Raw genomic sequence first — 13,188 nt, 5'->3', positions numbered from 1 at the left:
CTGCCTTAAAACAATGTTTTCTTAACTTTACAGCATGAAGCCCCTCCTTTTGTGAGATTCACTGATGACATTTTCATTATTTGAACCCATGGAAAGGAAACTCTCATCAAATTCCATCATGATTTCAACTGTTTACACCAGGAGTCCCCAACCCCCAGTCCATGGACCGGCCCTGGGCTGTGGCATGCCAGAAAGCAAGCCACACAAACAAGTGAAACCCCATCTGTGGGATGCAGGCAGCCCGCAAAACCACACCCCTTCTGGTCCACGGAAAAACCTCTCTCCATGGAACCGGTTCCTGGTGCCCAAAAGGTTGGGGGAAGCTCATTTACACCCTTCTATCCACCTCAACTTAGACCTATCCAAAGAAGAATCTACTGCCTTGATGTCACTGTAAAGCTACACAATGGATATTAAACATCACACAGGAAATCTATAGATCTACAGATTGTCGTGCAAGTCTACATGCTTCCTACTGCCACCCAGAAGACACCACCAAATCCATAATCTATAACTAGACTCTATACAACCACATTTGTTCTGTTCCAGTTGACAGAAATGCTCAACTGATGGAATTAAAATGAATGCCTGATTCCGGAGATTAGACTACCCGCCCAATGAAATGAGTAGACAAATCAATACAGCCAGATCAATTTTCACAAAAGATATATTGAAATTCTGACCATAGAAAGAGAATGCCACTGGTTCTCATTTATTTTCACAGCTCATATCACTCAAATACATTATTAATAGGCTGCAGCCCATACCGGACAGTGACACTGCACTTTCTCAGGCACTGGATTGCAGGTCAAGACTTGCACAGAGACAACTTGCAGACAGACCCTACCTGAAGAAGTTTCTTTCAAATAATAAAGAGCAACAGGACAATTAAGCCTGCAACAAACCCAATTATCAACTTTATTCTCAACATCTAAACCAACAGCACCATCACAGGCCTTAACAAATATATAAAATAAGAGGCACCTTCAGAAACTCTTCCTCCAATATGATACAAGCCATCATCTGCAAACAGTGCTTCTCTGGATTCTAATAGGACAAATAGAACAGATTCTGTAAAAAAAAAAAATTAATTAGAGACAAGTTTCACTTCAGGACTTAAAACAAGGACAAAGTAATACAGGTAGTCCTTGATTTCTGACCACAATTGGAACTGGAATCTTGGTCTTTGAGTGAAGCAGTTGTTAAGTGAGGTGGCCATATGATTGCTTTGCTCAGCGACCACAATCTTGGCACTTTTGGCTTCAGTTGTTATGTGATCTTCCAGGTCATTAAGTGGACAGAGTGAAAGATCCACCTGCCCAGCTCTTTTAGTGAAATCAAGGGCATGAAGAGTCCACTCTGTCAATTTCAATATGGAAATAGGAACATCTTAGAATAATAAACCTTGTTTCATAATTGAATTAAAACATGTAATAATGTCTTACCGAAAAGCCACACTGATGGGACAATGTATGTGCCTAAATAAAACGTTAATCTCATTATTAACCTCTAACTTGATTCAAACTATGTTATTACAATGGCCTCAAATGTCCAAATACTCATTTATTCTTGAATAAGACATAATTTAAGAACTATTGAAGGTTTTTATATTGATGTTATCTCTTCCTAATATCTATGCAAAAGAAGGAACCTCTAATTCCTTTTCCATTATTGAAATTGACATATCAAATCAACTCATCACCAACAATTCAAGGTTGACTCAGCTTTCCATCCTTCCGTGGTAGGTAAAATGAGGACCTGGATTGTGGGGGCAATAAGCTGACTTTGTATAAAAAAGAACACCACTGGGGGGGGGCAAAAGCCCTACTAAGCAGGTATATACAAAAGTATGATGGCTATTGCTTAACGCATTGTAAGCCGCTCTGAGTCTCCGGAGAAGGGCGGCATATAAATCGAACCAATAAATAAACAATAAATAAATATTGTATAAAGAATAATTGCTGCATAGGCTACTTGTATTATTATCTATATAGAAATAATTGATAAAAAGATGGGGAAAAAAGGCCTAATAATATTCAGAATTATTCTAGACTCTTGCAGCAAAAACAATGGATCGATATAAGCCTCCTACTCAGCCTATGCATCCACTATCTTTCACCAAGAGAAAAGACACCGACACACACACACACTGCTTTTCGCCACATCTTAATTTGGACATTTTTGTCCGCGTTCTTCGTTTTTTGCCTTGTTAAAAGTATTTCTGGATGTCGAACACTTCGCTGGCTCTTTTTTTTTTTTTTTTTTTGTGTAGGGCGAAACAAAAGGACCTCGAGGTTTCCCGACAGCAGAGGAGGAGCGCCAAGTTCCGCCAGGAGGCGCTGCAGAGACTCGGCGCCCGGCCCTTTGCGTTACGGCCTCTCGCGCCCGAAGCCTTAGCGCGCGAGTGGGCGATCCCGCGGGTGCGTGCTGACGCAGGTGCTGGCCTGGCCCCGCCCCTTGCCGGAGCGCGGCGGCTGCAGACTCGGCGATCGTGGAAGGAGGTCGCGGAGCCCGTGCAAGGGAAGCCGGCTGCGAGGCACGTCCCCCCCCACCCCCGTCCGCTTCTTCGGCCTGGGCGATCGGCGGCCCCTTTCCTGCCCCCTTTCCTCCAGCATGTCTTCCGTGCCAGACGCTGCCGCAGGGGACGAGCTGAAGCAAGCCAAGGAGATGGAGGACGCGGAGAAATACTCCTTCATGTCCACGGTCACCAAGGCGCCCAAGAAGGTGCGGGCCGCCGGGGGACAAGCAGCAAACTCGGGGGGGAAGGGGCGCTCGGGGAGGGGGTGTCTCCCGGGGGTGGGGTGGGGTCGGAATCGGATTCGACTCGGGCCCGGAAAGGAGAAGTGAAGTGCCGGCCGGGACTGGCGTCCCCTGAAAGTCATGCCCTTTCAATGGGGGAAACTCCTTCCTCTTGACCTCCTGGGATGGGACTGGGGGCGTGCGGCTGGCTTAGCCCTCTGCACATGCCCCGAGGAGCTCTTCCCCCTTTGGATTTGTCCGTCAAGGGGGGGGCTGGCTGGGAATCAGACCCGGCCCCGAAAACAGATCCCGCGAGGCGGAAAGGGAAAAGGGGGGGGGGGGTGGCAGGCACCAATCGAGAAGAGGGAAAGGAAAGGAAAAGGAAAAAAAACAAAAAACCCTCCACGAAGGAGAAAGAGGACGGGACTCTGGGGCTGGGCAGGCGGTGGCTCAGGTTGTGGGAGCTTTGGACTCTTTGCAAACTGCTGAAAGCGCCCCGGGGTGTTCAGTCTTTTCAGGCCCAGGCGGGACTAGGTACCGCAGCTGTATTAAGGCATTTCTCCTCCTCCTTTCCCACCCTGTGGAAAACCCTGCTGTTAGGCAGGATACTAAATTGGAACTTGGTGCCTGGGGTATGATACTGCCCGCACCACTATCACACTTCTGCCTAGAAGCAATGTGGGGCCGGGATCCACACGGACTGTCCTCTAACAAGATTAAACGTTAACTTCCCCATATTCAGACAGTACTACAGTTCTGAAGTTTGGAGACATCCTTTGTGACAATGTGTCTTTCATAGTTTGGGTGCTGTTCCAGGCTGCATCTTTGTATCATGAACCCCAAGTATGTTCCTGTTACATCATTGCAGGGTTCCCCCCCCCCCGCCCCCTTCCCTTCTATCATGTCCTATTCTCTGAGATGGCCTGGATAAAATCCCTGCAGTTTTCTTGGCAAGGTTTTCCAGAAGTGGTTTGCCATTGCCTCTTTCCCAGAGCTGAGAGAAAGTGACTAGCCCAAGGTCACCTAACTGGCTTTTGTGTCTAGGGCGGAACTAGAATTCATGATTCCAGTTTCTAGCCTGCTGCCTTAACCACAAACCAATAGTGCAGGATTAATGCACACGTTCTTCTATTCTTTGTAGAGCCTATCTCTTCCTTAAATGTGCTGGTCCAGAGCTGTCCATTAAAAATTGCACACATATTCTTTGCACAACTTAAATGGAACTTAATTTGTACTCCTGTTTGCTTTAGACATTTTTTAAAAACTCACCTTCTCTTTGCAGCTATTGCTTTTAGCAAAGCTGCCCTTGTCACCTCTTCAATAATGCACAATTAAGTTCTCCATTTAGAATTGCTTGGGAATTCCATCTGAGCTGAACATTGAGTCCTCTCTAGATCCATAGTGCAAGACTGAATTTATATTTGAATAGAGAACAGAGCAAAAACTTCAGAGGCAGCAGACGGGACAGAGACAGTTGAACTTATTAAGATTGTTTCATTTACTTTATTTGGAAAGTTTTGTTTGCCTCTTACAAATACTAGTGATCCCTTTATGAGCTTTCAGGTAGTAAATTCAATAGGTTGACAGTGACTAAAGGAGCTACATCAAAAGGTGCTTTAATGCTCTGTGAACCAGAATGTAAAACTAAATCAATAAATCTTCCTAAAACCTTAAATATTGAAAAAAAATGAGATATTTTTCCTTCAACATTGTCAAATTAGGTTCTTAAGGATTAGGATTTATGCTATAGATATCTGTTGTTTCTGTGAACTATATCTGTAAACAAACAAATTTAATTCACATTTCCAAGATATGAGAAATGTATTTATCTTTACATTCTGCACTTATCTAAATTTTGCAATACAACTTGCCACTCAGAACTGGAATAATGTACAAGAATATTTGAAAAAGTTTCATCTAAAGATGTAATTTCTTTTTTAAAAGCATGATTATGATGACATTTAATGGAATGATCTTATGATTGAAAATTGAATGTTTTAATGTCCATAGTATCTATGTTTCATTAAAATTTAAAAGTGCTTGCATACAGAGCATTTATTTAACTAATAATTGGCTTGCTTTGGTCTGACCATTTTGAACCTTATATCACCAAAATGTTTCTTGTAACCTTAGGATGAAAAGTCGTGGTTCTGATTTTACAAAGAAAACTTTCTCATGCTTGAGGTTTTACCTATGCAAAACTAGAATTTTAAAACTAGCGGAATCCCATAATACCTTTATTTCCAAAAACTACATTTAGTGTTTGATATGTAATGTGCAAAGAGATATCTGGACCACATCCCTGAGAGTTCAGATTATGGAGAAAGCATATAATCCAATCTTGTGCTGACATCTGTCTCAAAAAAAATATAATGGAGCATAGGGAATGCTGTCAGCGTAAATACTTCTTGCTTGCATATGTTTTATGTTGTAGCTATACTGATAAATTTTCTTACATGATCTTTTCACATACTTACCAGACAGTAAACCCTTTTGAAACCAGTATGATTTATTTACTATAGGATGCAGTTGTAGAAGAGGCCCCTAACTCCAATTTCTTGCCAATAGCTGGAAAGGATTTTTTTAAAAGTCCTCCCTGGCCCACTGTTTCCTAGTTCGTGACATCAGGAATTGTTGCTTTCAGAATTTAATGGTGCAGCAGGAGAAAGTTTTCAGTGTTGCAATTTCTAGTCAGAGGTTCAGAATGCTTTCTCCAACTTCAGAGGGATGAATCTTACTGATTTCTGTAGCTACAGGTTTGTATAAAAACTAATATTCATAACTTTTGGTAACTAAACAAACCTTTCAGAAAATTCAAGGCCACTTCAGCAGTTAGAAATCTACCTAAGCTAGTTTAGTTCAGTGGACTAAGATTTTCTTGGTATATTGCAGTAATAGATGAGCCCTTGTGTAAACTGTGATACTTGATCATTTTTTTTTTGTAATTATGGGTCTTGCTTCTTAAATTCAGCATATCACTTGGACCTTTTAGCACATGAAGTATACACAATGTCTATTGGTCATATCTTTTCCTAGATTTCTGCATTTCAAATTAATAGATTCCTGTTTAGCTCATCTATCGATTGCATAGTATATATTTGTTAGAAGCTAGAAACTATATTTCTAGTTTTCCAAATTGACCAGGTTTATTTCATACATAATTACATGCATACATACTTATCGTGTTTCTCCAGAGACCTGGTCTTATTTTTGGGGGGGCCTAAAATAAGCACCAGGTCTTATTTTTGGGAGATGTCTTACCCGCTTACCTTAGGACCACCGCAGCCAGGCCTCCCATGCCCAGACAACTGTTGCTCCTCTCATGCCCCGACACCTGCTGCCTGACTTCTGTGGCCACTCGCAGCCAGACGCCGTGTGGTTCGTTGCGCTGGGGCCGCCTCTTGCAGCAGGAGGCTGAGTGCTGTGTTGCACCATTGTGCGCACAGGCAGCAGCAGTGGCATGACGCAGCATGTGCCCTCCTGCCACAAGTGGCGGCACCAGCACAATGCAGCACACAGCCTCCTGCAGCAAGTGGCATCGGAGCAACATGCCATGCGGCCTCCTGCCACAAGCGGTGGCATCAACACGATGAGCCATGCAGCCTTCCATGAACAGCGGACCAGTGCAATGTGCCATGTGGTGTCTGGCCACAAGTGGCTGCAAGCACCTGCAGAAGAAATTGGGCAGCTGCGTGACAGGTGTCAGGGTGCGGGAGGCCTGGTTGCAGCGATCCTAAAGTAAGTGGATGCGGGGTATGTGGGGCAGCTCCACCCTCCCACCCCCACCCTAGCTTGATTTTTACACATGCATCTTGCTCCACCTTATGCAACCAGATGGTGGGACAGAATGGGCAGTGTCTTAGCTAGGGCTTATTTTTGGAGTAGGGGTTATATTAGGCACACACATAAAAATCAAGCTAGGGTTTATTTTTAGGATAGGTCTTTTCGGGGAAACACGGTATACATACATGGTTTTTAACACAATGTATTATTCTGTTGTAAAAAATTTTTCAGAAAATATACACTATGGCGATTATATTTCGTGATCAGAAATGCTTTCTATGAGAACTGAAAATAAATTGTATTTTAGTTATGTATTTATTTGATGGACTTATATCTCACTTGTCCTTCAAGAGTTTATAATAGTGTACATCGCACTCCTTCCCTTCTCACCTTGTCAGGTAGGTTATGCTGAAAATAAACTGACTTACCCAAAGTTATTCAGTGGTTTTGAACAAGCTTTTTTACATTCAGCCCAATACCATAACCACTACACTATACCTGTCAATTTTATTTAGAATCTTCATTGTTCGGTACATAGTGGGAATTTAATATCCATGAAATATAGGAATGTCATTAATTTTTATGCTTTTAAAGGATTCTGATGAAATCCCCAAATAGGAGTAACTTTGACATGCAATTAATTTCAGAATGCTATAAGTGAAACTCATGCCTAAAATTAAAAAAAAAATGGCAGGCCTTTCTGTAACTCTGGATAGTTAAAGGACATGCATACCTGTAAGAGATTACTAATGGTGCATTTCTTAGATAAATGTTTCTCAGTCATATTACTAATGGTATGCAGAATAGACCAAGTTGGGCAAAAAAAAAAAAAATTCTAAATTTGGAAAGAGTTCCTTAGAGAAAGCAGAGAGCAGAAAAGAAGGGAGGCCTAATGGATCCTACTTAATGTACAATGAGACAAAGGTTCTAAGTATCTTGGCAAAACGAGATACCTCAGAGGATTGAGTTTAGGAGCCAAATAAAATAAGATTTTGCACCAATTAGTTCTCTCATTATTTGGCTGTAGTGTTTTGGTTAGTGCTTAGGGTAAAGTAGTTTCTCCAGTGATACATGCTGCTGCAGTCCTAGTTAGACTTCATTATTTTACAGCAGGATTGTAATCAGTATTATGCATTTTAACTGATTATAATGGCAAATGGATACAAACATACAAGAAAAATGGGTCTATTCTACCTTACTAGAACCCAGGTTCTTTGATAGATTGATGGGAATTCAGCTAAAACACTGGGAAACATGTCATCAGCAATTTGCAGTTCTACTTGGCTGGTATCCCAGCCACCTTTGCACTGGCTGGTACCAGTAATTTCCAGTTTTTCTGATTATGGAGTCAGTGCCTCTACTGTGCTTGGAATCGGCTCATGCTTCCCACAGTCTTTTGTTTCTTAATAGAATCTTCCGTTCACCTGAAGGGATGAAAAAATAATCAGAGCAAAAAAGATTCTGCTGGCGAAGCAGTAATTCTCTATAACCACTCTATTGTCTGATGGCATGAAGAGGAAGTTAACAATTAGTTAACCTTTATTATTACCATGGTTTCAGTTTATAGTTTAACTTTCTACCTTATCCACAATGTTAATTATGATTTTGAGCCAAATTCTTGCCAAGAATGGCTTAGAACAGAGGTTCCCAAACTTTGCAGTACTATGACCCCTTAAAATAATTACTTAATCTGTATGTTCCCATCATATATAAAATGAACAATTTCATTGGATTGGGGATGAGCAAGAATGAAATACATCAGTTCAAGAAATATTTCTTTTATATTATTGCAATTTACTGTATAGGACCTTGATGGTGAACCTATGGAACATGTGCCTGAAGAGGCACATGGAGCCATGTCACCTGGCACGCGTGATGTTGCCTGTTCCTCTTCCGGATTTCTGGCGCACATGTCCATGCGATGATCAGCTGGCCTTCGTGTGTGCAGCAGTGCCAGTAACCGGAAGACCTGGTGTTCCGTTTCCTGGTGTGAGCATGCATGCTGGCCAGCTGATTGGCGAATGCACATGTGCGGCAGTAACCGGAAGACTTGCATGCGCGTCGGAAGCCAGAAGTACATTATCCAGCATGCGCATGCCCCCTGGGCAGCTCCTCTTCCTGGTTGTGGCCCTAACGAGCAAAGTGCTCCTTTTTCGGCACTCAGTGCCAAAAAGGTTCGCCATCATTGGTATAAGATCTTCTTGAGCCATTTAACCATTGTTTTGCCAAAAATAGCACACAGGCTTTAGGTCATGTCAATGAAGGCGAAATGATGCTCTAAGTACTAGTGTGAAAATTACCATAGAATCTACTGGTAGAGTCATAATCCTCAGTTTTTCTCTTACCACTCAAAAAGTGTTTTCCATTTTGAAAAGCTAAACATTTAAAATTACAGAAAAAATACTGAACTTCACTTACTTAAAAGAGCAGATATGTTTTGAATTAAATATCCCTGTTACAGTAAAAACATTATGTAATATGATGATTCTTAGAGTATTCTTACAAAAGTCATAAATGTTAAAAAGCTTTTTAACATTTATGGCTTTTGTAAGAATACTGTAAGAACCAATCATCATATTACATAATATTTTTACCGTAACAGAGATATATGGCATATTTAATTCAAAACACATCTGCTCTTTTAAGAGTAAGTATATGGAGAATCATGGCCATTAGTTGCAAGATGGTTGAGGAGGAGAAACATAATTTCCTTTATCTTGGTTAGACACAAAAGAGATAGAGGCAGTAGGAACGCTGCAGAATACTTTGCCACAGAATTACAGCCTGACCGAATTTTATGTTTAAGGAACTAGGCCCTTTCTACTGGGAATATATTACAAATATGATTTATCCTAGGAACAATTTCCTTTTATTAATAACTTTATTAAAAATTTCAAATAACAAAATATAAACTAGCAAACTAATAATTGAAGTAGGAAAAAGCAAGTAGTGCAGAGTGAAAAAAGAAACAAAGCCAAAAGTGCAGAAAGAAAAAAATAAAGAGAAAGAAATTACTTCCAACTTTATTTTACAGCAGATATTATAAATTTTACTTTAAGTTTACCACATGCACCCAGTTTTCTGCTACCCAAGCATCAGATCCATATGTCATAATTTCATTTTTTTTCTGTTCATGAAAAGTCCAAAAGAAGTTTCCAGTCAGCATTAAAATTAATCAGTGTCTTTTCTCTGATGGAATCTGTCAATTTTGCCATTCCAGCCAGCTCCATTACTTTCACCATCCATTCTTCCATAATAAACAATGTCAGTTTTTCCACCGTTACGTATATAAAAGCCTTGTTGCTGTGGCATGTGTAGAAAGTTTCATATTTTTTCTCCAACTATTCATAGGCAGGAACAATTTTTGATTAAAAATAATGCCTAGCCTTTTGTGACATGTCAGAATTAAATTTATTTAAAAATTATTTAAAAGCCATTAAATACCACAACTTCCCTGAGTTACCCTTTGGTAAGATGAGTGGCCAATACATTTTTACTTTTTAAATGTAAAATAAAGTACAAACAGAAATTTTTTAAAGGAAATATATGAAAAGCATTAGCTATCAGATCCTGCAAGTGCAGTGGTGTTAAGGAAAATTCCTTTGGAGGGAAAAAAAAGCTGTGTGTGTTGGAATGAAATTACGGTATTGTAAATAAGAAAATAATAGCATAATAATCTGTTGCGTAACTACACAACATGCTACTTGAATTCTAAACCTTAAGTTGCAGATTTGTACTTTGTTCAGATTGTAGGGGAAAGAGTAACTTTCTATTGATTAAATCTAATCAGCCATTTTAATTCACAAAAGATACTTGAAAAATACGAAGAGGCAACAAAATGTGCCTCAACTTCTTTATGGCAATGGAAACTCTGAAACTTATTATTACTCTTTGCTCTCTGGCCTATCAAATGTAGCTCCCTTTCCTGACCTCTCTCCATAATTATTACCATAAAAGCAATAGTCTGCTTTTCTTTCAGTTTTGTTTTAGTAATGTGTGATGGCATCAGAAAATTCTGCTGAAGCTTTTGGTGTGTTTGTGATGCCAAGGAGAATGTTAATGCCATGGTGCAGGTTTGTCTCAGTACAATACAGTGCAAACTGATGAGAAAAGATCATTCAGGGTGAACTCTAACAAATAGGGGCACCAAGGAAGCAGACTGTAGCCATATATAAGGCAATATTTAATTGGTTAACTGAATTTAATCTGTGTAGAATGTACTAGACACATTTATCTCAGATCCTTTGTAAAATGCTGCTGTGATTTTTTTTCCCTCCTAGCTAATTAACCTTAATGCAGGAATGTATTCTTGTAAGACCCAAAAAAGATTGCATTATAATTGAAACAATTGTCCCTTAAAACAGTTTCCTTGGATTGCAATGGGTGCCGCAGGGCTTCCTTCTTCTGCAAAACAAATAAGATTTCTGCAAAACAAATAAGATTTTACCTTCTTTAATAAATTTAGTAATGAGAGAGGCTAACAATTTCTCAATATGGTTCTTTTTTATGGTACCCTTTTGCAAAAGCTAATCATAGAAACTACTGAGTCGGACATGTTTGGCTCTTTTATTTCCTATAAGAAAAATGTAGTTTCTTCCTGTGACCTCTTATAAAGTATTTTGGTTTAATCTATTTGATTGTTTGTATTACTTCCCTCTTCCTATTACAATTGTCAAAAGCTCTTGGCACCAGTATTAAAACCTGCTTTAATACATAATGCTATTTTTTTGAGTTCCTATAAAAGAATCCATGTACAGCTAGGGGCAATGGTTAGCCAACTTTGGCTGATCTCAGAAAATGGCCAATACTTGAAAGGGAGACAATCAGAAAATCAGTGGCAAACTTCAAATGCTTTGGAGTTTATGAGAATATAAATATTAGTATTTGAACCTAACATCTTAAAGCAGCCACATGTTTTTCCAAGGATCATACTGTAAAGCACTTTTGGAAGACATGGAATATCTTTCTCATGAGAAGCACCGATTTCTTTTGCATGCCAAGTAAAACAGCTAATATTGCTGCCAAGAAAACCCAATGTAAAGTCACCAGGTGTTGACCCTGGCAAGAAAAATATTTTAGCTTGAAAGAATGAATACAACTACAAGCACTTATTTGGATAGCATATTTGCTTCTTCATCTACATATTAATGTAGATGTATCTAGGCTCAGTCTTTTTCACTACAGTATTCCATCAAGCATCATTTTAAAAGATTGGGCATTCAGATCTATTATATTTTTCACTGTTCTCTTAGTTTTGTTGACACACAACATATCTATAATTATTTATTTCAGTCATTTCATTTCATTCATGCTTCCCTTTCAGTCCTCTTACATTTTAAGTTACAGTCTTCCATATACCACCATCATTACCAAATAGGCCCATATTATTGATCTCAATATTTTTATTATGATTTTAAAAACTCTTACAAAAGGCAGATTTCCTTTGGCCTAGTTAAAGTCCTGGCCCTTATAGTACTGTCACTGTGAGCTAGTTGAACTATAATATGTGCTCTGATCAATACTGTGTCCTTGGTAACAGGCTTACTGCTGTGCAGACTCTATTCACTTAAAGCTTGTAGTAGAAAAAAATAGCTGGCCCAGGATCTGGACTGGAAATGTGATGATGTATGCAGAGAATCTTGTGGGTGAGACAGATGCAGAGTGCTCCAACATTACATGTAAGTTTCCCAAAGTTACCATTAACACTTGAAAAGGAAGGGTTGTAGGTTTGGAAAGCAGGCATCTTGTTGAAAAATGGATTAATGGGAAATTGGGGATGGTGATGTTTCTACTTGTGATTATTTTTTTTTACAACTTTCAGCTGTATTGTAATGTTTACATTGAAATATTTACTTTCAATTACTTTCCCCATCATAACCAGACAAGATATCTCACAATTTCATGCAGTTTTTGTTCAGCTCTATAAGGATAGTATTACCATGGGTCACAGCATATTGTCTGTGCCTGGATTCAGTGACACAACAAACTATTACTGTCCTCTGCCTCATGAGACTACTTCCACTTTGTGCCTCTTTCTGAAGTTATACGAAATGAAGATTATATTTGGTAATGAAGATCAGTAGCAATAGCAGTAGCATTTAGACTTATATACCCTTTCACAGTGCTTTACAGCCCTCTCTAAGCAGTTTACACAGTCAGCTTATTTCCCCCAAAAGTCTGGGTCTTCATTTTACCAACCTCAGAAGGATGGAAAGAAGGCTGAGTCAACCTTGAGCTGGCGAGACTCGAATTGCTGAACTGCAGTCAGTCAGCAGAAGTACTGCATTCTAACCATTAAGTAATTAAAAACACCCTTTCAACCTGTACAAGAATAACTTAATTTTTCTTTCAGGCATAGGTTTATAGAAATATATATGTGGTATGGAAAATCATTTTTGAAATTGGAAAAGCGTGTACGAAATAATGCATGTGGATCATTTGTGTTCTTATGTTTATCCAATCTCTATTACCTCTCCCACTGAGCCACAAAAGAGAAGGCTGGCACTGGAATTAATTATGTCTAATTGACGATTAATAATTTCTTTATTTTATTGACAGTTGCTACATATTCTATTTCTAGGTATACCTGTACAAGCATTGCAATACACAATTGACTGTTCTTTCATTTACCTAGTCTTCTGACAAAAAGATAAAAGTAATATCTAC

At 39.4% G+C, this 13,188-nt stretch overlaps 1 protein-coding gene and 1 long non-coding RNA gene across 3 annotated transcripts in view; one reads left to right on the top strand and one right to left on the bottom strand.

Moving 5' to 3' along the window:
• Positions 1–2,499: 2,499 nt before the first annotated feature.
• The window catches only part of AHCYL1 (adenosylhomocysteinase like 1), a 47,742-nt gene continuing 37,053 nt past the window's right edge, over positions 2,500–13,188 (top strand). For both annotated transcript variants that reach the window (XM_070941431.1, XM_070941432.1), the window contains exon 1: positions 2,500–2,724. In XM_070941431.1, the coding sequence (XP_070797532.1) occupies positions 2,614–2,724 (111 nt within the window). In that variant the 5' untranslated portion in view covers positions 2,500–2,613. The remainder of the gene's footprint in view (positions 2,725–13,188) is intronic.
• The window catches only part of LOC139315283 (uncharacterized), a 45,164-nt gene continuing 41,485 nt past the window's right edge, over positions 9,510–13,188 (bottom strand). The window contains exon 3 of the long non-coding RNA XR_011600253.1: positions 9,510–10,946. This is a non-coding gene — a long non-coding RNA (uncharacterized lncRNA). The remainder of the gene's footprint in view (positions 10,947–13,188) is intronic.

Source organism: Pituophis catenifer, unplaced genomic scaffold (assembly GCF_029215685.1).
Source record: "Pituophis catenifer annectens isolate HBS135680 unplaced genomic scaffold, rPitCat1.0.hap2 SCAF_3, whole genome shotgun sequence".
Classification (NCBI taxonomy): Eukaryota; Metazoa; Chordata; class Lepidosauria; order Squamata; family Colubridae; genus Pituophis; species Pituophis catenifer.
This window is presented reverse-complemented; position numbering and strand designations above follow the sequence as displayed.